The following is a 24542-nucleotide window of genomic DNA, read 5'->3' on the forward strand; positions in this document are numbered from 1 at the left end:
TGCAGTTTATATAAAAGGTGTGACCTTATTAAACTGTGAAGGAAAGGATGAAGCAATAGTTGGGGACAGATAAATGGTAAGGCTGTGTAGAAAGTCATTTTGCTATAACATCTGTGGGACAAGGAACCATCATTCATCAAGTCAGAGATGAGATTTGTGGCTCAATTTAAATTGTGCTGTTGATTTTTAATGTAACCTTTTTTAATTCTTTGAAAAACAAAATTTGCCAAGAATATTTATTTTAATTCTAGTGATGTTATATAAAAATTAAAAAGGCAAAGAAAACTGTTTTACATTGAAATGAATGGAAGACGCAAACACTTATTTTTTAATATCTTAATTGCAATCACAAACAGAGAAACACCCACAACAATGTAATCTGAATGGATCCATTTTCAATGCCTGCAAATAAATAAACACAGAAGTTAAGCGATTATTGCTGAGAAATAGGCTGCTCTTTAAATCAAACCACTTTTCTGGGACCGCAAGCTTTCCAACACACAATTCTTATTACTCTTTTCCTCTAACTTGATTTCTGACAGCCAATTCAATTAGGCTGGATATGTGCTGGTGTAAAAAATAGGCAACATGACAAACTGAGAAGATGGATGGCAACCTTTGCTTCACCATTAAAATCACAATCGCGTCACACTGAAGCTCAATCTACTGCAGTATTACCAGCTACAGCCAAATGAACACATCTTGGAGTACAGTGCCAGACGCGGCCATAACTAACCACCCCCTGCCTTTTTTAAAGGGTATGCATGCTAGACCTTCATTATCATTTTTATCAGCCTGTGGTTAAAACCACATCTGGTACATCCACCATCATATGAACAAAAGAAAATAGATTTTGTTAAAAAAGCAAAGGAACTGAAAATATTTTATTCATTTAATGTTCATTTTTTAAAGGCAAATCACGGTGACTCATCAGCCACCTAACCTTAATGGCAGTCAGTGGGTGCGTGTTGTCTGGCTGAACCCATGTTGGAGTCATCAGGCGCCAGGGAGGAGTTGACCTGCTGGTAGATGAAGGAATAGAGGCTGACGTCAGGGCGTCGACCAAGGCAGTTCTTGCACTCTGAGCTGTAATACTGCCCCAAGAGATCATACGCCTTTCCTGTAACAAGACAAGGAGATATTGTCTAATCTTCATATTAGACTGAAATATAGGATGGAAATTTCATGGTTCATGAGATCATATTATTTTCCAAAACTCATAACAAAAAATAATTGGATTATTACAGCTGGTAAAAATAATAAAAATTTTCTAAGTAAATATGTTTCGAAAGGTGCTATTGTAATGAAATTCTCACCAGATGTCGGCAACAACCCATCCAATCCAGACATTCAAAGAAATCAAACCATAGATGTAACATAATTATGTTACATAATGAAGTGACACGAGAAAAAGTATCGAACATGCAAAAGCCTGATCGTGATGACAGCTTGTCATGCCACGGCCATTCTTTCACACAGTCTTCAACTCCTGAAGGTTTCGTGGGCCCCTTCTATGAACTCTGAGCTTTAGTGCTTTCCATAGAGCTTTATGTGCTTTCTCCAAAACCAACTGAAAGTTTCCTTGGATGTTTCCATTGTCTTTTGGTAGATGGCAACAGATTTTTAGCAAAAATATCCCCAGTTTTTCCATTCATCCTTCCTTTTTGTAGCTCTCCACAAGTCAGTCAACTCCATTGTTCCTGAACAATTCTTCTGATAATTATTTTCACTCCTCTGTCTGAAATCTTGTGGGGAGCACCTGGTCATGGCCAGTTTATGATGAAATTATCTTCTTTCCACTTCTGGATTGTGGCCCCAACAGTGTTCACTGGAAAATTCAGTAGCTTAAAAATTCTTCGGTAACCAATGTCATGAGTATGTTTTACAACAATAAGGCTGCAAAGGTCTTGATAAAGCGCACTGATTTTACCCATCATGAAATGTTTCTTGTGTGACACCATGGTAACGAGATATCTTTTTATAGGCCATCGGTTGGGAACCAAACCAGTTGATATTCATTTGCACAAAGTGGCAGGATTGCTTTCTGATTACTGATAGATGTCAGCTGGTGTCCTCTCTTCCCATGCCTTTTCGCAGCTCCCTTTCTTCACGTGTTCAGTACCATTTCTGTGTCACTTCTCATTCTTACATATAATTTATGGACATCTATGGTTTGATTTCTTTGCATGTATGGACTGGATTGGTTATTACAGACATCTGGTGAGAATTTAATGTCAATAGCACCTTTAAAACTTATATTACTTATATTTACTTAGAAAATTGGTGGCGTGTTCAATACATATTATCTGTATTTACTTTATTTCTTTAATTGCATCTTTGACAATTTAAAAATGTTGAATGTAAAAGTGCAAAAAGTTTCATAAAAACAAGAAGCTGGCATGATGCCTGGGCTGTTCCCCTTACCAACACTGATATTTTTCTGAATGAGGAAAGAGTGCATGTTGTGGACATCTGTCATGAGCTGGCTGTCACCAAAGGTGAAGTAGGCTACGTCTCGGCCCGCCTCAGCAGCTGCCAGCATCTGGAGCAGAGCTGGAGGAAAAGAAGGCAGTGATGAGCCTCAATAGTGTATGTGACACAAAATATGTTTCAATGCAGTATATCAACTAAACTGGACTTTAAAAAAAATGTTATTTATAGTTCGAAAGGAAAATAACTGAGTATTCAAGTATATTAAGGATTCAAGCAAATGCTTGAAAGGAAAATATAGAAGCTAAAAACAATTTGAACATTCTTTTGAAGAGTTTTCCACACACGTTCATAGATTCAGTTGCAAAAACAAAACAAAGACAAATAAAACAGAGGTCTGAAAAGTCATCCAATAGCTTTTGTTTAAAACTGAGAAGTATCAGCTTCTGTAGCCTACAGCAAAAGGTAAGTTATCTGGGGAACTGGTCTCACCCCTACTGAGTATGCTGGATTAGTTACAAAGGGAGTCCAGGTCTGGCCCCGGTGAGCTGTGAATATTTTAAGAGACCGGAAATGTGTCTACTGATTAATGAATGTTAGTACACTGCCAAGTTAATGAGCAAAACTGAATCAACATTTTCACAGGATTTCTGAGCTGAATCTCTTCATGTCAGCTGTTTCTCTCCCCTTCTCCTTTCAACTCTTTCCTCAAAAATTATCCGGCAATTAAAAAAAAGGGGGTCTATGCGATGCTACAGACAATAAATCGAGGCAGAGAACAGCATCTGAATTACAGAGCTCTTCCCTGGAGGCACATCATTAAGCAGACAGTAGTGATAGTGCCTATAACGGACTGTACCTTGCTACAGCTAATTAATAAATGGATGGATGTATACTTTGTAAGCACAAGGTCTCCAAGTCAGATAGTAAGTGAGAAGCAGAGCTATTACTGCAAATTGTTGGCAAAAAGGAGCTCCCTTTGCTGTGACAGTGATACAAGGCACAGACAGAAAGCTGCAACAGATTGATGGACTCAAGCAGGCGATCAATTTCTCTATTAATGAAACATATTAACTTTGTCATTTGATCAATAGAAGGAAGCCAACGAACAGGCCTTAAGTAAATGAACGCATTCCCAGAAGACAAATGGAGCTCACACTGATCTGCTGGAGCTTTTCTATCTAAAATACATTCTGTTATATCGAGGAAGAGACTCCAATTAGACTGCCAAGTGCACAAAGATTACAGGAGCCCATTTCGCCACGAGATCCTCTGACGGCAGTGTTACGTCAGTGCTTACCTTTCAGACGTGTGTCACCTCCGAAAACCCCACAGCCCCAGTTTCCTGTCGCAACTGCTGAAAGGTTCTGACTTTTTTCTTCAGGGCATGCAAAGCCACAGTAAGCCTACACAAAGACAGCAGAAAATTAGAAATGCAATCATTTAATGTAATTATATTGTAAGCAACACGAAAGGACGGATTCATTTTGCCTTGTATCAATGGTTCAGGCTGCTGATGGTGGTCCTGTAATTTATGGGGGATATTTTTTGGCCCCAAATGAGCATTGCTTCAACACCACAGCCTACCTCAGTGTTTCTGGATTGCAGTGGCAGGATGTGGTTTGTGGCTTGGCTGTAGGGTTCAATACTGAGTACATGTCCATCCATTTCTGATCACAGTATACACATCTTTTGATAGCTTCTTCCAGAAGGATAACATGCCATGTAAAGAAGCTCAAATAATCTCAAACTGGTCTCTTGAACATGACCATGAGTTCACTGTTCTTCAAAATCCACAGTCACCAGATCCTAGTCCGAAAGGGCAACATTGGGATTTGATTAAATGGGATCTTAACATCACGGATGTACAGCTAAAAAATAAACAGCAACTTTGTGATACTATTGTGTCAACATGGACCAAAGTCTCTGATAAATTTTTCCACAACCTTGTTGAATCTATGCCATGGCCAACTGAGGCAGTTAAACCCAGTACAAGCATGGTACACCTAACGAAGTGGTAAAATAGTGTAATTGTCCAGCTGTGATGTAAGTGAAATGGTTTGACTACAAAAAGTAATTGAATATTTGTTTTGTAATAACAATCATGCTGCTGACAGGCCATGAAAAATAAGGTTTGGTTGACTAGGCTGAACATGTCTTTTTAACACGATGTCATTTAGCATCATTGTTCCACTTCATGGCTATTCACTCAATGTTATCGATTCGTTTGACTAAACCCATGTGTTATAACCAAAAACATATGAAATCACATGTTGGGTGGGTTGTAAGTGACATGGCAAATTATTTGCAAAAGGTTGTTACATGAGATATCTGCAGGGGACTCTTAACATTAATGATGTATACTGAAAACGAATTGTAAGTGCCCGTCCTCCAACTGACCAGTCATAAATTCTTCCTGTGAAAGGGCAGATATGACAGTTAACTGAACAATAGTCGAACTGGGATTGATCTTCATGTTGGTCCATTTTTTAAATCCTTGTCAGAGCTGTCAAACCCCTCCATGATTTCTGACAGCAGACCTGACAACATCAACATCTTGATTTTCTATTACAAATAGATATGACAACCATGGGAAGATTACACATAACAAAGGACTTTTGTTTTTGTTTTTTGTGTCTTTAACATGATGCAAATGTGCTAACGGTGATTAATTGCACTAAGGTTAATTATGCTTATTAGAATTCATGCTGGGCCTAATGGACAGTGTAATGAATATGATTATGTTTATTCTTTACAAATACAGCAATCTATCAGTACGTATTACATGCATATGGCACGTCATAATTCATCTATTTAGCCTGAGAAAAGTAAACACAAGTCAATATCAACTCAGGTGACATTTGTGATGAGACTTTTTTCCCCCATTCGCAACCAAATGGCTTCAGACCATTAAAACAATGCAAATCAAAATTCTAAAATGAAATTACTTCAGTGGCAGTGATAGAAGTTCCCTACAGATTCACCATCATGAATACAAATTTGTAAAAAATTAACCGAGAATTTAGAAATTAAGAGTAGATTTTTTTAAAACCTAGCTGCTCTATAGTGTAGTGGTTAACAAAGTCACTTGGCAGGCTAGGCTGCTACACATATCCCTCTGCATGCAGTGTAAAAATTTGCCAAATCAAAACGTACAGTGCTGCCCTTAAAAAGGGGGGGGAAAAGTATATTTTCAGCAGCACTCACTATGTATGACAATTTTCTTTTTTTTCTATCTAAACAGGTGTGAAGCATAAGACAAATTATAGACTGGATATAAAAGATGGCTGCACCTACTATGACATAACCAACTGGTTTGTGGATTACATCTGTGAAGTTTAGTTATCTGTTGTTTAGCTATTGTTTTAACTGCATCTGGGTATTGCAGTGGCTTGGCTGTGGGGTTCTATGTGTTTCAATTCAATTGATTTCAGTTCATATAGTGTCAAATTCCAGCAACAGTAAACTCAAGAATTGGAGGGAGGGGTGGAGCAGGCACACCTGATAATTATTCTCTCTCCTCATGTAGCCGGTGCAGGGCCAGAGGAGATGACAGAGATGAAGCACAAAGTCATTAACGCTTACCGGAGTGAATCTACTACAAGGATAGAACTGGCGAGTTAACAGTCAGCACACAATAGGTATGAAGGTGCAGCCATTATTCACTATGATAATAAATGGGATGTTAATACTGGCTAATATGAGACAGCCTTACAACAAAACCAACCTGGCATGCAAAGAGACCACATCCCTTATTATACTAAATTTAGGCCTTTAAAGATGTGTGCTATGGTAAAATTCTTCATAGGAAGTTGTAAACATAATTCTTTCTGCTGCAAAGCTGTCCATGAAGTCTGTGAGGACTCACTTTTGGAGCTAGCTATAAGTGACCACACCGAACTCCGAGATTTATGGTCCTAATTTCAACAATTTTGGGCAAATACTTTACTCAACTCATCGTAACATACAGAGCGAAGAAAAACAACTGCAAAAAATAACACAAAATAAGGAGTGAAACAAAAGTAAAAGACAACCTTGTTAAGTTCTCGGTTGAGTCGATCTGGTTGAAATTGTTCAAGAAAGTTCTTGAACTGCAGCGCATCGATGGCCACAATCGTAGTGCATCTTCTCTGCCAGCCATCACTGAAAATGAAATAAAAATTCAATCAAAGAAATGGTTTTGAAATGTTTTAGTGGAACAAAATGCTGCCCTGAGTCAGAAAAGACAAGGCAATCCATCCATTGTGAGATTTAAAGTTAAAGGAAAACGTATGTGTACTAAATATGGTAACCTTTCTAAATGGGATCTCAGAGTGGGGCCAGCTGGCCAGTGGAAACCTTGGTTGAGTTTGTGTGTGGCTTGCATGCATTTCAAGGAAAGAATCTACCACTGCATGTTTCCTTCAGTAACTCCTTTAATAATTGCAGCTTAAATTCCATAGCTACCACATCACTATTTAATGAGAAATATATAAATTTTTCTTTCAGATTCACAAAATTCTGTCTGGACTCTGAAAGTAATTAGTAATTGTGAATTTCTATGTATGTAGATGGCAACAGATTTGCAATATCTGCTGATTTATCAGAGTGAATGGCCATATTATCACAAACAGATTGCTTGTAACTGGCAACTTGGTCTCAGCCTGATAAAAAACTGATTCCATCTCATTTGGGTTTTATGGCTGTGTTGACATAGCAACTATTTCAGAAGCAACATTTTCACAGGTTCATTGCACACGCTGGCAGTAATTTTGGTCATGCTACAGTTTGACTAGTGTGACTATTTTACAAGATATTTCTAGACCAAGGTGGTGAAAAAGACAAGCTAATCAATGTAAGGAGATCTAACAAAGTTACAACAGTTTTTATTTATTATTTTAAAATGTTAAAGGTCTTAAACCAAGTAAAATTACCAGATACCTTGGAGTTGTGTCCAAACGGCTGCCACCCCACTGGTAGGTCTGTGCATATCCTGTGTATTTACTGTACTGCTGCGTTCCTAATAACAAACAGGAACTTCAGGCACACTTAAGCAGGCAACATATAAACATATAAATCTCAATTTTATTTACACATACTTAGAATTAAAGATTATTTATCTTTCTCTTCATGATTCAAAACTAATATGTGGATTAGTTTATTGTGTTAACATACAGAATAACAAATCTTTGATAGGTAAAAGCAATGACATTTAAAAACTCTGTTAGGGCTCCCACCTAAATGCTATCAGTAGTTGAAACCCCATGTTACTATACTTTAGTGTAACACAAACAACTGGCTCCTAAACCCAGCTCAATGCTTAAAACCACAAGGAAAATTAATATTGTTAAAACAAGTCATGCACACAGAAAAAGAAAACAAATTATTACTAATTTTTTGCACTAAATACTTTTTAGGGGGTTAAAAGTGATCGAAGAGCATCCGATTGCTGAAAAACAGAAGGTCAAGTTGTTACCCCTCTTGAAATGATGCAAGCAGCAATGACTGACCACCAGCACACAGCGAAGCACTCAACACCCGTAAAGAGGGAGCAGAGGGGGGTAGACAACAGGACAGTCAATATAATTGGGCCACAGATTAACTTCCCATTCATTAACACTCATTAGTACCTAGCTGTTGAGAGCACTTGCAGAGATGCTTCATGCTGCAAGGTGAATAAACCAAGCGATTAGTAGAGAAGCCTTGGTCAGCAGCTATTATTAGTAACACATGGGGGAATCTCTAGGGTGCACTCCACTTGACAGACACATCATTAATAATTAACCAGCCTCTATTTTTTTAAATAAGCAAAATGAGTAAGACAATGACATACCTCGTGTAGTTTAACAGCGCTAGAAAATAAACCTTCTACATGACTTATGTGCCCATATGAAGTTTTTTGAGCTTCAGTGCCATTGGCACATTTGAAATTAGAGATGCATACTTTGGGTCAAAAGGTCTGCAAAAGACTGAGGTACATGCAAAGGTACTTTTCAGTCACACTATTGATGGCAAACACATGTCAACTTGCACCCAGCACTATAACTGAATAAAAAAACCCATAAAGCTACTACTTAATAAATACTTTCGTGATGTTGATATCTAATCTAAAGATGGGATATTACAGCTGTTGTACTAGATGGTTTTGTGTGCATACACTATGCATACACCTGACCTTTACTGGTTTTCCAAATAAGATTTCTTTTCTCAAACATTTTTGCATTTGAATGGCACATTCTTCAGGAGCAAAACAGATTACGCTTTTGCTTTTTATTCAACCCATTTGCCATTTAAAAATTTATTCTAGTAAGAATTGAAGAGGATCGATCTTGGCTAGAAGAAGATGTGTCTGTTCCTTAGAAATTATTTATAAATGAACAGGTCGTATTAAAAAACAGCGGGTGTAATTCACTGAAGGTCGTCCCATTCATGTGTAAATGCATCAAAACAAATTGTCTCACATTCTTGTGGAAGACCAGACACTAGAAAGTCAGCAGTGTATCTCATTTTAACAAGTTTTACTTCTGCATTTGAACGAAAGAGGATAGCACATGGGTAAAATATAGCTTTAATTATGTTCAAATTGTAGATGCTGTAAAAAAAAAAAAAAAAATACTGTGAAAAAATAAAAATGAAAAATCCCTATGACTGTCTCCTGCATGCACCGAGCATGAACCACATTTTCTGGTCAGCACCACCATTCATATGGTTCATATGAGTTCTCCTTGATACTATTTATACTTGTGACCGCCCCACTGGCAGCCAGATATCTAGCAATCAAGGAAAATTCAATTAGGATAAGGCACTTTTGCAAATTTCAGTGCAGGAGTACGATCCATTAGCTTCAGTACTGTATGCCAAAATGTATCACAAGGGAACATGATTTACCACATGACCACATTGCAGCAAAGGCTTGGACTTTTACCGTGGAGGACAAGAGATACAGCCCGGGTTTAATAAAGATGATGGAATGGAAGAGTCCATTAGTAGAGCAGGTCTGAGTCAGGTCTTCCAGCTATAATTAATTCTGGGCCCAAGTAATAAAGTTAAGTGGCATAAGCAGAGACGCGGGAAAGGCGGCCAGCAAGAAGTCTCAAGGTGACTCTATGAGAGCGAGAAACTCTTATGCTGCAGTATGACTGGTGCCTCTAGGACCTCACTTCCTGTTCTTACCCAATGCACGTGCTATGTAAGGAGGACGTTTAATTTAAGATGTTTCTATTTAAACATGATATAATGTAATCCATGATGTTTGTTGTCCCTTAAGGGTATCGAAATGAGTTGTGGATTAACCAAAACATTGCAATCAATGCAAAACAACAAGCTGAAATAGGCAAAAACATAGTAGATATTTGGAGTACTTCATAGTGATTTTACTCAGCATGATTTCAAAAATGTGTAATATGTGGCCTGTGCAGACACCTGGATTAATTACAGCAGCTTATATGTTCTATCAGTTATACAAAATAAAATAACTCAAATAAATGGTGCATAAATAAGTCCGGTGGGGCCAAAGAGAGATAGATCTGGTTAATTTTAATTTTTTTTAATACACATATACATCAATGGTACACAGTCAAGTCCATAAGTATTTAGACAAGGACAAATTGTTTTGTTTTTGTCAAATCAAAAATTCAAGCTGTGAATAAAGTGCAGACTTTTAGCTTTAATTCTAATAGTTTAACAAAAGAATTGCATTAACTGCAAAGGAATTATTTACATTACATACCTCTGACATCTGCCAGAGGCTCAAAAGTACCGTAATTCCCGGACTACAGAGCGCACCTGATTAAAAGCCACATGCTCTAATTTTAGAAAGAAAATCAATTTTGTACTTGTACAGGCCGCACCGGATTTTAAGCCGTATGCGTTTCACTCGTAATATGAGATATTTACACAGAAATACTACATGTGAGGATTTTTAACGTTTAATTCAATCCGTAAGGTAACATAAACATGGTAACATAAACGTTATGGTAACATACAAAAATACATACTGCAAATGCTTTTTTTCCCTCGAACAGCGCCTGTAACACGGCTACCTTTAAGTATACGTACGTATCGGTAACACACAAATTACGTTGCTTATGGTTTTTTTACGGAACAGTGCACAAACAACATTACAACGTCTCTTAACAACCGCTAAAAATATATACTGTATATATACTACTTATCAATTTTATTGGTCTACTGTTACCAGGCAAAATGTTTTTGGCCGCATGAAAAAAAAATGCATTAGCCGCACGTCAGTATAAGCCACAGTGTTCACAGTGTGGGGAAAAAGTAGCGGCTTATGACCTGAAAACTACGGTAAATGGACTAAACTAACAGAATTTTAAATACTGTCTTTAATACTTGGATGAAAATAATTTTCTGTCAATGACTACCTGAAGTTAGAGCGCATGAACATCACCACATGCTGTTTCTTCCTTGAGATGGTCTGCCAAATCTTTGCCCTAACGTACTTAAGTTGATGATTGTTTCTGAGTTTCTCTGTATTCACTTTAAAGCTTTTAATAACTGAGTAGCACACTCTATTGAGCGGAGATTAGATGACTTGGCCACTGAAGAATATCAAATTTCTTTGCCCTGAAAACTGCTTTGGTTGCTTTAGCAGTATGCTTTGGGTCACTTGCACAGTGAAACCAATTAATCTATTTCTGTTTACTTCTATCAGAAGGCACATCAACCATACTCACTAGTGTGACTTGGTTCCACTAGCGGCCTTTACTGTCACATTATATTTGAGAATTTGAGTATGGTTTGTTTATTTTGTTTGTTTTTTTTGTTAGTTTGTATCTTGGTTGGTTGTCTAAAGTCTTCATCGAACACAATCAAGCCACAAAGCAGACAGGTGCCATCAGCCTCCTGCTGGGGCTCCCTAAGGGATGCTCTTGTTACTGGGTCTACTGGCCTGTTCCAGCCTTGTTTGTGGCAAACACTCCTTTCTGAAGTATTACTCAACAGAAAGCCCCAACAGCGCAATCAGAACAGCATAGTCTGTCTCCAGAATTTACCGTGTGTACCCAATCAAAAGAAAACAGGTGACAAGGACAGATACAGAAAACAGGACAATTGCCACAAACATCCTTTAGCCCCATGCTGAGTCAGAAAGCTGTAAACTGAAGCTGTGCAATGTGTTCTCCATGCTGGGTTTGACTAGAAATCAATGCAATTTCTCTACTGTCAAATTCGAAAAAGCAAAGTAGAAGAAAAGTAGAAGAATGAGACTATGGCGTTATTGATTTGATCGGAATCATATGATTAAATTGTGAATCATTGAATAGGATTCCTTTAGTAACAACTACTGTTTAACAAGGTTAAAGAGTGTTTGTCACTTACCTGTGATAATCAGACATTCATTATGATCCAGTGCTTCAGTGAAGAGACGAGAAACAATTAGCTCGGGGTTAATAAGGAAACGTATTTCCTCTTGAACCAGACCAGACCCGGTGACACCTCCTCCCACAAACTGATTAGCAAAATCCACCTGCAAATCAAGACAGATGGTTGATGATGAAGGAAAGATTATGAAACATTATTAATACTCTTGCAGCATCTATTGTTTTGTCACATGTGAAAATGTTAGAAAATAAAAAGAAAATATCTAACTGCTAACATTCTGTCTGACGTTAAAATGGACAGCTTTGGAAACAGGAAGAAAGCACCTCATGAAATGGTCTTTGCCCTTTTTAGTCAGTTTGTGACAGAATCCCTGACAAGCTGATTGGAAAGGTGCCCTAAGGTGCTGGCATTACTCAGAGATCTGTCCTCCATGCCAAAATAAACTCTTCCCAGGAGAGGCATTTAGGTATGAGGCTGCCAGTAGCAAATTTCAAATGAAGAGAGCAGTCCTACAGGTGAAAATAAACATATTTCTCCAGTCACAAATACTGCTATTTCAGTCTGTTTGTGATTCAGAACAAACGTTCATCTCATTGATTCAGCTCAGAGAGACGTGAATTGATTGTTTTAGTCAGAAAGCACCCATGTGGAACATATAATCTTACAATTTCATCTCTGACAGTTGCTCATTGGCCTGTAGACAGACCAGACCAAACCCCTCACAACCCCAGGAAGAAGCTGCAAAGGGATGAGCAGCAGTTTGAGAGCAGATCTCCCTAAACTGGTCACTCATCTCTGGGACAGCGAGCCAGCCTCCAAAGTCTGCTTTGACAGGCTGTCAACACCTCACCACAGCCCCCACCCCAACAAAGCATGGAGCATCCATCAATCCAAGTTGCAGTGTGCCCCAGAGCTTTTCATGTGTGCACATCAACTGTCAGTTTGTGGCAACTGGAGGCAAACAAAAGGTGAAAGCCAGAGCAGGCCATCCTGACAGTATACAGGAAGTATCGTCGACCCAGAGAGCACAAGAGGCTCAGAGGCCTCGACCCCAGTCCCAGCGCAAACTCCCTCCGACACATCAAATGCTCCCTCAAAGGCCTTTTCAGCAGTAGTAAGCATTCTGGGTGGAAGACTCTAGAATGAGGCGGCTCAGTAAAGGGAAAGAGGATGGGAACCAAGCACACTCCAACAAACAGCTCGTTTGGGCAAAGATTCAATGGGTTCAAGTCTCTCCAACTCGTGCATTCCTCGCATACTCTCTCTTACCTGAAGCATTCCATACCCATCATCTTCAATGGTTCCTTCACAGGTGATGTGGAGCTTCGTGAGTGGAGTCTGTGAGCTGAAACAGTTTCCAGTTTTTAATCAACATCAAGAACATGTGAACATGTATCCATGCTAGTTTCCAAACAGCCCAATGAATACATCATATAATATTATTTTGACATCATATTATTATACCTTTTCCAATTTGGTGGCTTATTCAGACTTTTTCGGGTGAATGTTACAAGACCTGTAGGCACTGCAAAAAACAAGGGAAATGTTTTATCTGGCAAGACAATTATGTGGCAGTAAATTTTTAACATGAAGAAAATGTGACCACTCACTTTTCTCAGTAACACTGTTAAAATAGCACATAAGGGTTTTCAGCTTTTCAGTCTTCTTTGCAGAGGACCCCTCAAAAAGCCTGCAGATGAGAACAAATCGTGGATTTAATTACATAACTGTTGATATTGTACATCCGGTTTTTTAAACAAAAATTAAAAGCTTACTTCTTAAGAAAGTTGGTTTAACACAGCATCCCAACCAAATGCCCAACCCTCACAATCAAAATGCCACAGCTAGGACCAAGAAAAATTGAGACACAGGATGTCCACTTTAGCCATGTGAGTTCAGTCATGCTTTAACGTTTGATATGAATTAGTTCACCTCTCACTCAGTTCCCTTTTCAGTCAGTAGCCGGTTATGTAGGAGCTCCTTCGCTGTTACGACAACGGAGTTGCCCCAGGCTTGCCATCACAGAGCAATACTCATGTGCCACTTCACAGCACTCACTCAAAAAGGGAGAGAGAGAGGGAAACAGGCCTCCCTCTTTGGGGATACATTAAGAAGCCCCGTGTCCCTTTTAAGCAACAGAGTCCTCAGGAGGCAAAAAGGCAATCCCCCTGGAATATAGCACAGATACACACAAAGCTGCTAACAGCGAGGCGCAGTGGATGGGTTTGAATACACTTTGAGCATTAAGCCCACCATCTCCCACTCAAGCACACTCTAAAAAACCCTGCAGCTCACCCCACATGCCACAATATAAAGAGAGAAATTCCAAGTGAAGGAAATGAAATAATGACAAAAGCTCAGTGCACTGAGAGCCCTTTAGGGGATGGGAAACTCATTCATTGAAGTCAGTTCCAGCACTCATTTCTCTTTGTCAGCGTGGACTCGAGAAACAATCATGCCTCATGTAGTCCCCGGGGAAAATGTCTTAGACATAAGGTAGCTACTACATAAGGCAGCCTTTTAGTAACAGATCGCCATACAGTCTTTAGGGAATACGGTATTAATATATAATTATATAACATAAATTTACCTCCAACTGATGTACAGAAGGTATGATGCAACTCAGTAAAAGGGTGTATATAGCTACATTTAGTGTAACTGCTGGGTTTCTAATAAACTTAGCTGCACTCTGTGGTAAAATAATAGATACAGTTTCAGGAAGAACATGTTGAATGGCAGAGTCAATGCTGGAAAAAAACCCTCAAAGATAATAGTGTTTATAGTCACTTTTATCTCAATGCAAATAAGAAGACTGCTTTGAGATAAAAATAAATAAATAAATTCGCAGATAATGAGTGTTTGTTTTTCCTTTAGTAACCCTCTGGGTATTCCTGTGAAATAAAAATGTATTAAGGATTTTGAATAATGAAATAAACTTAATTTTCTGTCTCATACCACATAGGATATTTAGGACACTTTTGCGCAGGAAGAAAAGGGGACGATGCTGCAGTTTCTTTGAAATTACAGCACAACCACAACATAAATGAAATTCAGATGCCAGTGAACTCCTTTACTGCCTTTTGCAAAATAGCCAACGGCCTTCTCTATTGTCACAAGCAGCCATCTGAGTCAATGTTAATCTAATTTCCTCTTCCATTTAGGTAATTACAATGTGATGCCAACAGAGATGACTCTGCAGTGAACTGCAGACTCATTTACATTACACCGCCCACACAATCTCCACAGTGAAAGTTTGCAGAATTAAGAAAACACCCTAATGTTTGTCGCATGCAGTGTTTTTGAATGGAATGCACTTGTTTTTACATTCTCATACTGGAGAAACGTTCAAGTGCAAGAGAAAGCAAACAGTAGCATCGTTCAAATTCGATGAATAAATGTAAATTTATGTTCAACGGAAAGCACCAGCACCAGTTCGTTCAGAGAAACACTCCCTTCAGGGTTGGCTCTAGCACATTTCTGTTCAACCTGTCATTTAGGTCATAGTTTGTCACTTAATCTTTGCAAGATTATTATAGTTAACTGAAACTAAAGCAAAAACTAAAAGCGGGTGTGTAAAAATTTACATAACAAAAATAAAAATAGAAACTAGACCTAATTAGAATTAATTGAATAACTTTAATGATTTTCCTAACTTAGAAAACTTAAAAAAATGCAGGGAACATCCATATTTCTAGTATTTGTTAGTTTGGTAAAATTGTATTAACAAAGTGCCTGTTGAGGCACTGATGGGCGTGTTTATTGAGACTCTGTAAGTTGTGTTTTTATTCTCATAGCTGTACCAATTTCCTAAATCTTTCCTCTGACAAATCACCTTCAAATAATAATAATCAAAAAGACAAAAAATTAACAATGAAACCAATGAAAACTAAAATTGAATATTTTCAAACAGCAAAAACTAAACTGAAACAAGAAAATCTACTCTGGACTCTAACTGAACCAGACTGCATTAAAAACAAAAAAGAAAAAGGAAATGAAAGTTAAAATCAAAATGCAAAGAAAATGCAAAACTATGTAATATCTCTAAATTCTTGAATTGAGCTCACATACATTTTACTGATGAATTCCCATGATGCTTTTACATCTATCTCTGAAGCAAATTTTCATGAACAAACATTTCCTGAGACATCTGTGTTCACTCAGTAGAAAAAATCCATGTGAAAATGCGCCATTATCTATCTTCTTCTATGTATGAAAAAAGTTCAATGATAGGCTTGATGGATGATTTGCATTTACCAGGAGCTTGCTGCGTGGCTCAATTAGCCAACACTGATACTCCTATGTTCAAAATGTTTTACTACAGGATTCCCTTTTTGCACATCCTGGGCCCTGGTTTCCCTCAAGCCATGCTTCATACTTTCCAAGTGAAGACCTACATTGATAATCCTGACAAAGACCAGCATTATGTCATGTGACAATAAGGAAAGCATGCATAGTGAATGAAGTTAGTTGTCCCGAATACATACTTTACCGAACAACATCATATTACGTTTAGCACCATGAGTCAAAGAGTAGTACATCCCCAGATTACCTGAAAAAGTTAATGTCTGGGTAGTTGGAGTACTCGGTCTTTCTAGAGTTCCGTCGGGGGAAGGTGCAGAAGAAGGCGTTGGCGAGCAGACATGCCACCTGCTCCTGAGACATGGTGATGGAGTGGTTCATGCCTGCCTTGAGGAGGGGTATTGGCTAGAAGAGGAAAATAGGTACAACCGAGGAAGGTCAAAATAATTTGTTCTGTCAATTTATTGAATTAGACGCTGAAAAAAATCCTAATAATCTTGCACCATTATGTGCTTCCTAAATCAACCTTTAATTTAAATCAAAGTCCATACACCCTCATGTCTGGGAGATTTACAGTTATGATTTTATAAATAAATTTGTATAAGCAAGGAAGAACAATGCGGAGTTTGCTACATGAATAATGTTCCCTTACAAATCTGTTTGGCTAATGTGCCTACTTGTGAGGGACCGTTTGAGTTTTTAAATGAATCACAGTAGAAATAAAATCAATGCAGTGAAGTAATATTTAACAAGATGATAGGCTGCTTGGTCAAATTAGGGCATGAATTTTTTTCCTACTGCAAAAACACACTAACTACACGATGTAAGATCCAGATGATCAAAACATCTCATCTTATGTGTTTTGAACTCATAATTTTTACTATGATTTTACAGGATTATATGACTTTTCTGATCAATGTGCTGCAATGATCTATAATGTTAAAGACCAGTATGTCGGTCTCCATTGGTTAGCAACGGATTTACCTTGGTACAGAGCTCAGATGCTCTCAGCGCTAATTGCACCATGTCTGGCAGCAGGGACTCAAACAGATGTTCAGCAGCATCAGGCTCCAGGACCTTGGAGAGAACCAGAGATCTGTTTATATTTGTTGCTTTGCCACAAATATCAGCTGTGACATTATTAGCTGTTTCGGCTGATTAGTTTGAGACAGACAGAGAAAATCACGAGCTATGATCCATATCAAACTTTTTAGGGTGAAACAAATACTGTTGAAATATCTGCACTATAGAAAATCAAAGGGCATTCCAATCCACAATATGCAGATGTAAAACATCTATGGGAGCTCAATGACTGTTACAGCTAACTGTTCTCTTCTTATACTGATAATTAAAAAGAGAATGTGAAAGATGTGGTGACATATTATAAAAATACATCAAGTCTAAGTGGGACAGGTCATCTATGTTAATAATAATATCACCCCATAGTAGCATATCCTCCATGACTACACCACATTTATGAATCGTATAGATAACAGACATTATATATTCTTTTTTTTTTTACATCCATATTGGCTACAAAATGTCAGAATGATCAATAACAGAGCAATTTCATCAAGGTTACACTTGCGTGCCAACTGATTAAACAGTCTTCTTGGAAGAGATGCAAATGACCAAGTGTCTGAAATAGAAAGGACAGTGTGTTCCCAGCACATGAAGCCTTTACTGTTGATTTAGCCTTGGACATTTATATCATGGCAAAAGAAGCCTGACTAAACAGTGTTGTAAGTAATGACCTAGCTGACATCGTAAACTGCTCCTACAGGCATTATAAATTAAGGCAGCTGACGGAGGAGACAGTAGAAATAGCTGAGGCAGTATAAGCTGAACTCTTTAAATCAGAAGAAGACGTGCATCAAATCAGCTATACTAACTCTCTGTATGACCTCATACTGCTCTGTACATCGCACCGAAATGACAAAGCAATCAACCAAGACGTGGGGGTGTAAGCAGCAAGAAACCAGAGGTTTTCCCAACAGGTCTACAAATTAAAGCAATCTGCTTAACCAAGTCCACGGACATGAGACCATGTAAAAGTAAAACACACATGCTCCTAACTGTAAATACAGCACTGACTGGGCGGATGAAAGAGAACAAAACTGATGCTTTCTGTCAACAGCTGTTCACTTATTCATAAGGAATCCGTCCTCAGATGAATATTCAATGAAACTGCCTGGCCCGTCACTCCATGCTATTCAATCCCTCCTTTTCTCTGACACTCAAATCATACAATGTGGCAAGGAGCACGGGAGACGTCAGGAGGTGAAAAGCTGCGTGCATTATTCTACACTGTTCGCTTTTCCACACAATTGGAAGTAAAGCAAACGCTTTTATTTTTAATTAAATGTCAACAAATACTAAACTCTACTTGCTCTCTTGGATCATTTACACACATGAAGACTATTGGCTTATTCCAGGGTTAATTCTGGGTTCAACTGGGAGAATTACCCTTTAGTAGAAATTAGTTCCACTGAAACTATAAAAAGCAGAAGACTGACAGTTATTTAAATTTATTGTGTCATTTGTGCATTTAAAAAACAAGCAATCTTATTTTTTCTGTTTATTATAGAATTATCATTCAATAAAATATTGTATCTAAAAGAGCTTATAGGATTAATATAAGAAACTGTGTTTCCATTAGTAGAATAACTGGAATAGCTGTCTTTTAATTCTTTACTTTTTATTCACTTGGCATCTCCTGAATTTGTAATAATAAGTAATAATAAGTCTACTGTGGCTAACTTTACTGTGTTTAAGGGGCAATTCTGTATGCGAGTTTGTGATGCTGATGGAGCTAAAGCTGAGCTCTAACAAGCAGTGATTTCGTTATCGGGAGGTGGAGCTCGGCTCTGGTGGCCTCAGCCCTTTAATAATAATGATATAAAAATCACAGATTTGTAACACATGAAAGTTCTGAGTAAATTCTATATGGCACAAAAGTAAAAGAGTTAAGTACGGTGCCCATCAGTGACACTTACGTCACTAGTTATCAGCTGGTATCAAACATAACCCTCAATTATACCAATTTTTGTTTTTACAATTTAGCAGTCAAATGTGCACACATGCAGATGTTTGATGTCTCTATCTACACTTTACAAGGGGCCTCATCTAAAATGTGACTTTATATGAAATGTTCATTGGTAGTTGGTATTTTTTTGTATGATATAAGACAACTTTGTCATTCAAATTGACAAATGACACAATCCAAAGCCAGCTGAAACAATAATACTTAGCCTATGGCTAAAGCTTCTCAGCCTTAACATGTTGAAAATTTGCTAACAGAATTCCCTTTATAACATAAATTATATCATACATACACCATACAATTTATTTAACATCATAAGGCTGGAATAAATCAGTTTCCGAGAATGTAAACTCAACCACTTTCATTTCTGACAAGTTACTAAATGTGACCTTTTGACTAAAGACCAAATATTTTCTCGACTCCCATTTTGCCTGTAAAGGGCTGCAGGATTCTGTCCCGCTGTTAAATCCATTATTGCTCAGCAAAATAACAGAAACCCATTTGGTATAATGACATTGATGAAAAAAGGTTTACGTGTCCTTTTTCATGCGGCATAAGAGATATCGGTGAAACATATAGCTGATGCCATGTAGTACATGGTGATGTAGCAATACTTTACCGTGAAAAAAAAAGAGTATTTCTTACTCTTACGGGCTCAGTGCTACTTATATTAAACATAAAAACACAGCTATCGCTTCAAGTGGAATATTCGCATCCCCTTCATGAGGCAGATTGTAGTACAGTCCTCTGTGATTCTCTACACAGAATGACACAGAGCACATTAAGACACATGATGGATGGGCTCCAAACAAGGCCGGAGAAGACGCTGACAACTCTGAGCAAAGACCTGTGAACCAACAGTGCTCTGGAAATTATGATGCAACTCAGGCTCATCTTTGTTTGTGCTTTTACTTAGCTTGGGACAGTACCAAAAAAATCATGTAAACAACATCTTAAAACCTGTGAAATTCTCTATAATTATGAGCAATGTTTTCACTCTCATGTCTGTAATGCTGGAAAAGGAAAGTCTGAAAAAGGGCAAAACAAATCAAATGTTTTCAAGGGGAATCTATCAAAACTTGATTTCCTTACATTAGTAAGAGAACTTTAGAATAATTTAGAATTACCTTATATTCTCCGTTAAAACAATTATCTTAAGTTTTTATAAGGTACAATTGTATCATTTTAATATCCTTTTAATGAAGTCCAGGTGTGGATGGCAAGGATTTAACCAGACAAATCTCTCTTAGTATCAATAACCTCAAACAAGTTGTGTCTGTAATGTCTTCATAGTATTTGCAATTATGGAGCTGCAAATTTGGTTATTAGTCTTATCTACTGATACTGATTCATACTGCTTTTTAATAGTGTTTTTATAGCAGAATAATTAACAGATGAACACGGTGCTTTCTGCTGGCAATTAAGCATCGTGATTGGACAGTTAATACTTAGCTACTTAATACTTTATTATACTACAGCTAATCTTTTGACATCTTTAAGATGTGCTTGTGTGTGATTACAGACCTCTGTGTCAGTATTAATTCGATGACAGCTCCAAACAAAAGATGCTTAATTCACTATATTTTCAACGCGATTAAAAAATCAACAATTATTAATCATCACACTCTGATAGCTATGCTGTTTACCTTTGTGCAATACAAATGAAGCGCTGCGAAGTCCCATTTCTTGGCATGTGATGCACTGTACTTCAACATTGCATTCTGTAATATCACAAAAATAAACATATAAGATTGATAATCAAAATTAATCTTAAACATCACTTCAAGTCACAATTACTCCATATGTATGCATCCCTGCATTTTTAAAGTGTCAGCTTACTTAAATTCTGTGACAGTATTTTGGTATCTGGGTTAATCATGCCATCTTATGGTAGAGTCTGGTAACAACAACTGAGACATACTAGAGGAGACATACTGTCTTGCCAATGAAGGGACAAAACGTACCTTCAGCTCATGAGGATTTGTAAATGTCTTGTTTAAAGTTTCCTTGATCAGCTCCCACCGACTTTTATTCTGCAGTTCTTGTGTTTCCTGTGGAAGTATACATTTCAGGTCTGAGATTTTTTATGTATAAACAATAATACTGTGTTGTTTTGTTGTACTTCATAACTTCAGAGATGTGAGGAATCTTTACAGCTATTGTTGAAGGAATAACCCCAGCCTGGATGAATAAGCACCATACGCTTTGCTATTTTTTGACATCTTGCCAGCTATAATGTTACAAACTTAGAACTGTTCTAACTATTGCAACTAACAAGCAGGAGTTAAAGTGAGCTGGCAGGATCCAGAGCAGCATTAATGAGTTAGTGAACCACATTTTAGAGTCCATTGAATTCACAAAAATATCAAAGGAGTTGATTTTTTTTCTGTGTTGCAGCCTGGTGCTGCTTACCTCTGATATCAGCGAGAAATTAACGCCACCCCATGGTCCCATCTGCACACTGCACACATTGGTTTTTTTTACTTCTCATTCCTGTCATGTGTTCATGTCATTAAAGCAAGTAAAGTTGCAGTTTTTGGACTTAGCAATTCATGAGCAACCATAAACAGAGTTTAAGATGCTTCATTTTTAAATGCAGCTCAACAAATATCAGCAAACATACAAACTCCCTCTGTGCAGTTTGTAACACAACCTGCATCAATTGCTCTATTTCCCTAGAAGAAGAAAAATCTTAAAGTGTGACAGCTTTACTCTCTGAAATCAAGAAAGAGGCATGAAAGAGAAGACAGGAGAGAAAGATAATACTGAGGTCAAAGGTAAGGCCTAAGCACGTGACATTTGATGAACAGTAAATTTAAAGGTTATGCATTAAATTTTAATTAATGCAAGATTTTTTTTTAAATCACAAAGTACATGGAATGTTCCTGACGTTGTTTATTATTAATAAAAGTTTTTGATTTAATATAAAGAAATCTTTAAAAACTAACTGAATTATGATACCTTTATGTTATCAAAGGTTATTACAGACAGTAAACAAAGGCTAAACTGGGTAGAGTTTACAGTGATGGCCTATGTAGCACTGGTGCAGAGAAGCTTCTAGCATCCACTGTCACTGTTATGTTAGGACACTATACGAGTAAGACGTGACACTCAAAACACTATGTGATTAGTTATTTGAGCATGAAGCATCACTGCCTCATCAGATAGGACATTGCACCATGCACATTTGTCCTAAATATTCTCTTTTCCACATACTATTAATTTACTATGACTGTTTTTTACATACATCTTGTTTTTTTTACATTCATTCATCATCCATAGTTTTGCCATCTAATTATGGTTCTCTTTAGATGCTTTAAATAATTAAATAGTTGCCTTCAGTAATGTGTATCATGTGACTGCACTGATTACATAACCCACAACTTAAACAACTTAAGTAGAACTTGCGAATTTATGCCCTCAACCTGTAACTTCATGTGCATTTCTTAATTCACATCGAAAATAAGTTTTAAACACTTGAGCCTTTACCTCATCTTCTATAGGAAATAAGTTCCTGCTGGAACAAGGCATCTTGACATGTACATCGTCCCAGGCATCCTGAAATCTAGTGGGATATGGAACAGGAACTTTATCCTTTTGAAGAAGATCTGTCTGTTAATGGGAATCAAAATAAATGACATTAGTATGGACATTCCACGTACACAAACCAAACAGTCTCATGATTAATAATACAAGTATGTCTACTCTATATATTCAGGATAAACACTGAGATGAAATCACAACAAAATCTCTTAAAATCACATGTGAATTTCAAATTCAATTAATATTGAATTCTTGAATTTTTAGGTTTAACATTAACTTCTTGAATTGTTAGGTATATTACTATATCTGTGCTGTCATCTGAATAGAAGAGAACTGATCAAACCCTAATCATCACGGTGTGATGGCCAGGAACATTCTTCAGTGGAGGAAGTGGTTTGCCACATTCTGGCATCCTCTTTAGCTCATTTATTGGTGTCCCAAGCCAACTGACTTCAGAAGGGTTAGGTTTATTTTCTGTATCTTGTTTCTCTGGAGACTTTTCTGACCTGCGTCGTTTCCCAGGAAAACCTGGTGATGACACCCCCGAAAAGAAGTCTGTAATTTTAGAATTGAGTTTGACTGAACCATCGGAGGTTGCTGGGCATGTGTCCATTTTTGTTGTTTCTAAATCATCATCACTTTGAAGCAATGTTGGTGTAAGATCACTCCCTGCAGAATCTTTGGCAGCTGGTGATACAGGAGGATCTTGATCTAAGTCTGCTGGAGTTAATGGCTGGGTTTCTTCATCTGTGTCAGTGACAAAAAGTATTTCAGCTTCTTTGGACTCTAAAGACTGAGCTGAGGTGCTTTGAAAACCATCATCATCCATCATTTCTTCATCATTTTGGGTTTGGCACACATCTCCTGTACTCGAGGTTTCCATTGGCTTGATCAACCATCTTTCAAGAGTATTTCTGAACTTTTGTTGCTGTGTTGGACCAATTCTTTGAAGGCGACCTTTCATTTTGACACCTCTTAAGTCACCTGCTCCACTTGTTTTTGGCCTTATTACCACCTTTCTCTCGGTTTTATTTTCCATTCTTTCTTGATCTGAAGTCGCAGCACCGACGCTCTGACTACTCGAAAGTGAGCCTGACAAATAAAACACAGAATTTTTATTTTACAAAGGGGGGATACTGCAATGTAGTAATATGCTCTGCAGGGGGGGAAATATTTTTAGACAAATACCTCCACGAGAAGATGAAGAAGACAATGGAGCACTTGTTCCCACCTTTAGTCGTTTTGCTAAAGGTTCTAAGTCTGTCAGTGCAGTCATTCTACAAAAGAATAGAACAACACATAAAACATGTCCGTGCCGTGCGGGTTCAATTTAAACTTGAAGACTGCACCGTACATGTGCACTTACAGGACAACTTGAGCTGACGCCAAAGATAAGATGCTGTTTTTTGCACAGACTTGATTCTTATACAGTCCCTTTTTCAGTAGATGAACAAATCCTAAAAAATGGTGCGCAGCCATACATAACGCAATCTCTTTTTAGAAAGTAGATGCCAGTGCTTTAGTTATGAACGTAATTACTAAAGTAGCCCATTAACTTACTAGTTATCACACTAAAAATTTAATGCATGGCAATAAAGGGAAACATATGTTTGCATTTCACATTCAGCAGATAGTTGATAGGCTATCTACAAACGACTCACGCAGTCGTATCTTTTTGGTTAGCCTACGTGCTAACTATTTTTGAGCCAACAATGATCCAAAAAACTTGAGCAGCTGCTGTGTTAATCGATAGCGTTTTACTTAGAAAGAGACTCGAAGGACAGCATAGAAACTTTTCCAGCCTTTTGTTATTGTTAAACCGTAGACCCGTACTTTTTTACTTCACTGAAGCGATGCTACAGTTTATTAGCTTACTTTAAAAACAACAAACACTTCCGTGAGA

General features: G+C 37.7%; 1 protein-coding gene across 1 annotated transcript; it reads right to left on the bottom strand.

Annotated features, from left to right (window-relative positions):
• Positions 1 to 310: 310 nt before the first annotated feature.
• Positions 311 to 24542, bottom strand: LOC101473737 (poly(ADP-ribose) glycohydrolase). Its single transcript, XM_076887579.1, has 17 exons — positions 24006 to 24542; positions 23828 to 23916; positions 22983 to 23731; positions 22586 to 22708; positions 21061 to 21147; positions 20743 to 20817; positions 17038 to 17130; positions 16304 to 16458; positions 13365 to 13444; positions 13219 to 13279; positions 13024 to 13099; positions 11752 to 11899; positions 7351 to 7429; positions 6465 to 6573; positions 3731 to 3836; positions 2425 to 2553; positions 311 to 1120 (listed from the first exon to the last, which is right to left on the bottom strand). The coding sequence occupies exons 1-17, from the start codon at positions 24116 to 24118 to the stop codon at positions 945 to 947; spliced, it is 2448 nt and encodes an 815-aa protein (XP_076743694.1). The 5' UTR covers positions 24119 to 24542; the 3' UTR covers positions 311 to 944.

This window comes from Maylandia zebra, linkage group LG8, assembly GCF_041146795.1.
Source record: "Maylandia zebra isolate NMK-2024a linkage group LG8, Mzebra_GT3a, whole genome shotgun sequence".
Classification (NCBI taxonomy): domain Eukaryota; kingdom Metazoa; phylum Chordata; class Actinopteri; order Cichliformes; family Cichlidae; genus Maylandia; species Maylandia zebra.

Excerpts from the sequence above, each read along its gene's own strand:
- LOC101473737 (XM_076887579.1), bottom strand. The coding sequence starts at position 24,118 with ATGGCTGCGCACCATTTTTTAGGATTTGTTCATCTACTGAAAAAGGGA. Across the intron at positions 16,459-17,037 it reads CATCTGAGCTCTGTACCAAG|CCAATACCCCTCCTCAAGGC; the intron begins GTAAATCCGTTG and ends TTCCTCTTCTAG. Across the intron at positions 13,100-13,218 it reads AAGCCACCAAATTGGAAAAG|CTCACAGACTCCACTCACGA; the intron begins GTATAATAATAT and ends AAACTGTTTCAG.